This window comes from Sphaeroforma arctica, assembly GCF_001186125.1.
Source record: "Sphaeroforma arctica JP610 unplaced genomic scaffold supercont1.2464, whole genome shotgun sequence".
Taxonomy (NCBI): Eukaryota; class Ichthyosporea; order Ichthyophonida; genus Sphaeroforma; species Sphaeroforma arctica.
In genome coordinates this window covers 1073-6413 of record NW_014038094.1, presented here as the reverse complement: position 1 = coordinate 6413, position 5341 = coordinate 1073, and the positions used below count along the sequence as shown (strand labels likewise).

At 37.8% G+C, this 5341-nt stretch overlaps 1 protein-coding gene across 1 annotated transcript; it reads right to left on the bottom strand.

Annotated features, from left to right (window-relative positions):
• Window positions 1-915: 915 nt before the first annotated feature.
• SARC_12644 (hypothetical protein) lies at window positions 916-2183 on the bottom strand (the record flags this gene model as incomplete). Its single annotated transcript, XM_014293244.1, has 3 exons — window positions 2118-2183; window positions 1492-1602; window positions 916-1103 (listed from the first exon to the last, which is right to left on the bottom strand). The coding sequence occupies exons 1-3, from the start codon at window positions 2149-2151 to the stop codon at window positions 916-918; spliced, it is 333 nt and encodes a 110-aa protein (XP_014148719.1). The 5' UTR covers window positions 2152-2183.
• Between the last annotated feature and the right edge of the window lie 3158 nt (window positions 2184-5341).

The following is a 5341-nucleotide window of genomic DNA, read 5'->3' as shown; positions in this document are numbered from 1 at the left end:
TACACTACGACACTACTAACACTACGTAACTACACTACTACGGTACGTACACGACACACACACTACACACACACACACACACACACACACGACACACACACACACACACACACACACACACACACACATATATATATATACTGTGAGTACTTCTGAGTCTTAGGCTAGACAACCACCACAGTTTAATGTATATATATATATATATATATTTATTAATATAAAGAGCCAAAACGATTCATGCAGAATATCCTCAAAGTACATACCTACTACCATGCAGGTTTCCGGTCTGTATTTGTCAATTTTAGTAACGTCTCTCGCCAAGTGTGACAACTCAGCCTGCCCTTCATCAGACGCACGTGTTCCCCAAAGGTACAAAGCATAGGAACTATATTGAGCATGGGACTATTTGATACACTGGGACCACCAGTAATACTAAAGACGTATTGAGTATATTCAACTGTAGTGGGGAGTGTTTATCCATATCAGTCAGACTTCACGCAGAAGCGCTAGCCCGGCATGCTCTGCATCCGATATATATATAGGAACCCCCACACCCCGGACTATTGTCACTCTGGAATGGGTTGAAGGAGAGGGACCGACTGAGCCCTAAAGTATGGAGAAGTGGACAGGGCAGGCACCCACCCACCCCCTTGCGTGCTTGAACCTGTATAAGGACCCATGTTGGCTTTGTACACGTGGTATATCATGTGGTGTGTGAGAGGAGCATAACTGTATCGCTATGCCTAGAGCTCATGCCATGTAGTATACATGTGGGATGATAGCTGCTGTTATATTATACACAATATGATATTCTACATGTAGCAATATTATAAACTATATGCTGAATCACACGTAGTGATATTACCAATGAGATGCCCAATTACACGTAGTGATATCATGGTATTCTGTGCATAGTCAGTCTACCCTGAATAGACCCTTCGCCCTACACACACACACAGTGTCGTCTCTCAGAAGGAGTGCGTCACCCCACCATACCGTTAGTTTCTTGACATAGAGGATGTGTGAGTAGTAGTCGACCCGTTCCAGATTGTTCGGTTCCTTCTGCCGCACCTCTTCAAAAAGGGACTGGGCCTCGTCCATATCTGCGAAAACGGGACAATACCAATCCAGTACGCGTTTACCACCCACAGCGTGTGGCATTCATATCTCCACTGTGAGAAAGTGCACTCCAAACACCTTGTTTACATTTGCTTCGCACAGGCATCGATGAGTAGTACTGCTCCATACCTACCTCGAGCATTGAAATAACTCACAGTCTAAAAATCCTAAAACCCTTGCCTCACTCAACGGCTCCTATTGCTCCATTTCTACCTCGAGCACTAAAATAACTCGCAGCCTGAAAACCCTAAAACCCTGACCTCACTCAATGGCTCCTATTGCTCCATACTTACCTCGAGCATTGAAATAACTCACAGCCTAAAAACCCTAAACCCTGGCCGCACTCAATGGCTCCTATTGCTCCATACCTACCTCGAGCATTGAAATAGCTCACAGCCAGCTGCAGTTTGATGTGTGTGTTTTGCGGTAGCAGTGCATGCAGTCGAGAGTACCTCTCAATAGCAGAGATCGTATCGTGGTGTTCTGTGATGGGAATATTGTAGACAGGAAAAGTGAAAGCGGGACAAAGCGGGATGTGAGCACAGATGACCATCCGCATTGTACCGTGTATGAATTTTGGTGAAAATCGTGGGGAAATGTGGACGTGCGAGCAAAACATGTCAATTGGATACTTTACTAGGAAAGATGACTATATATATATGTAGGATATATACATGATATATACACGATATATACACGATATATATATATGTATATACACACACACATATATATATATATATATAGGCATGCATGTATGCATGACACACACACACACACACACACACACACACACATATATATATAACTATATATATATATATATATATATATATATATATATATATATATATATAGTATAGTGTTTATTATAATATAATATATATATATAGTATGTGTTATATATATATATATATATAATCTTGACATGTTAGAAAAAAGGCTCTATTTAAACTGGGGTTTTACTACTATATACCCAATAAATAATGTCTACATACCCAAGGCGGCAAGAGCGAGGAACAATTGTCGCATCGGATGGTTTGGTAATGTGTGCTCTCGAATCTGTCATGCAGTGAGAGACATAAGCAATTTACAGTTGAGCAACAGTTCCCATACTAATCTCGTACCCATACGACTATGTGGTCTATACAATCGGTACGAGTGTACCGGCTGTTAGAGGTGTTTATGGTATGGATAGTTTAACCATTGGCTCAGTTCGCTATTACCGTTATATATATGACCCCGCTGCGTTGACCTATAGACTATAAGTATATAAACTGCACACTATAAGTACAAATATATAAGACTATAATTATATAAGTTATATAGCCTATAAGTATAAGTATAGAAGACAATAAGTATATAAACTGTAGACTATAAGTATAGGTATATAAGACTTTCAAGTATATAAGACTATAATTATATAGCCTATAAGTATAAGTATATAAGACAATAAGCATATAAAAGTTATATAGCCTATAAGTATAAGTATATAAGACAATAAGTATATAAACTATAGACTATAAGTATAAGTATATAAGACTTTAAGTATATAAGTCTATAACTATTTAAGTTATATAGCCTATAAGTATAAGTATATAAGACTACAAGTAAATATACTATAGACTAGAAGTATAAGTATATAAGACATAAGTATGTAAGTGATATAGACCATAAATATAAAAGTATATAAGACTATAAGTATATAAACTATAGACTATAAGTATAAGTACATAAGACTATAAGTTTTTAAGTTATATAGACTGTAACCTGCACACACACTTAACTTCTGGTGGCCCTACAAGCAGAGATGTATACTCAAAATGCACTACAAACGTAAAATAATATGGCGGGCGAACAAGTCCTATGATCATGCATTGTTATATCCATTCACCCAATATTTACATACACTGTTGTTTACGTATACTGTAGTTTACATATACTGTTGTTTACATTTACTGTTGTTTACATATACTGTTGTTTACATATACTGTTGTTTACGTATACTGTTGTTTACGTATACTGTTGTATACATATACTGTTGTTTACATATACTGCTGTTTACATATACTGTATTTACATATACTGTTGTTTACATATACTGTTGTTTACATATCCTGTTGTTTACATATACTGTGGTTTACGTATACTGTTGTTTACGTATACTGTTATATACATATACTGTTGTTTACATATACTGCTGTTTACATATACTGCTGTTTACATATACTGTATTTACATATACTGTTGTTTACATATCCTGTTGTTCACACACAGTTCATCGCATACATATGTGTTCCTATCGGTCGTATAAGACCACTAGGTCGACCCATGCTAAGTAAAGCATAGGACTCATACTGTGGTTTACATATACTGTTGTTTACATATACTATTGTTTACATATACTGTTGTTTACATATCCTGTTGTTCACACACAATTCACCGCATGCATACGTCTTCATATCGGTCGTATAAGCCCACCAGATCGACCAATGCTGAGTAGAGCATAGGACTCATACTGTTGTTTACATATAATGTCGTATACATATACTGTTGTTTACATATACTGTTGTATACATATACTGCTGTTTACATATACTGTATTTGCATATACTGTATTTACATACACTGTTGTTTACATATCCTGTTGTTCACACACAGTTCATCGCATACATACGTGTTCCTATCGGTCGTATAAGCCCACCAGGTCGACCCATGCTGAGTAAAGCATAGGACTCATAGTGTGGTTTACATATACTGTTGTTTACATATATTGTGGTTTACATATACTATTGTTTACATATACTGTTGTTTGCATATACTGTTGTTTACATATCCTGTTGTTTACATATACTGTTGTTTACATATCCTGTTGTTCACACACAGTTCACCGCATGCATACGTCTTCATATCGGTCGTATAAGCCCACCAGACTGACCCATGCTGAGTAGAGCACAGAACTCATACTGTTGTTTACATATACTGTTGTTTACATGTGCTGTTGTTTATATATCCTGTTGTTCACACACAGTTCACCGCATGCATACGTCTTCATATCGGTCGTATAAGCCCCCGAGATCGACCCATGCTGAGTAGAGCATAGAATTAATACTGTTGTTTACATATACTGTTGTTTACATATACTGTTGCTTACATATACTGTTGTTTACATATACTGTTGTGTACATATACTGTTGTTTACATATCCTGTTGTTCACACACAGTTCATCGCATGCATACGTCTTCATATCGGTCGTATAAGCCCACCAGATCGACCCATGCTGAGTAGAGCATAGGACTCGCAGCAACAGCCTGGTGCATCGTTTCGCGCGCTTTGCCCTTCTGGTCCAAATCTCGCAACACACAGCCGTATCTGCATATGAAGTCAATAGTGAAGTTTAGGGTTTTAGAAGATATAGGGTTTATGCAAGTACACATACTGCACATGCTGGTGGTCTGGTTGGTTGTGTATACAGAGCATCTCTTCTGCATGTAGGATGAGTGCAGAGGCGTCAGATCACTACACAGTATGCACTTCACAGCTAATTTAGACCGTACAACTATATACAAACCATCTTATCTAGATCATACGACTATATACAAACCTTCTAATCTAGATCATACGACTACATACAAACCATCTTATCTAGATTATACAACTATATAGAAACCATCTAATCTAGATCATACGGCTATATACAGACCATCTAAGCTAGATCACACAACTATATAAGCATCATCTAATCTTGATCATACAACTATATAGAAACCATCTATTCTAGATCATACGACTATATACAGACCATCTAATCTAGATCATACGACTATATACAAGTCATCTAATCTGGACATGCGGAAGAGTACGTAGTGGTCTGTATCCACCCACAGCACACATTTTACAGTGTAGATGAGTCATAGCCATGCCATAGTCATGTGCTTTACGGTGTAGATAAGTCATAGCCATGCACTTTACGGTGTAGATGAGTCATAGCCATGCCATAGCCATGTGCTTTACGGTGTAGATGAGTCATAGCCATGTGCTTGCAATTGCTCACTGCAGGGGTGCTCTGTGTATGTGTGGTGGTGACGTCTGATCTGTCACTTTGGCATGTGACGTCTAAGGCACCAACGCCTTTCTTTAGACATGGTATATACATAAACGTATGTCAGACTAATGCCATCAGAGCTAGAAAGGTATATACATAAACGTATGTCAGACTAA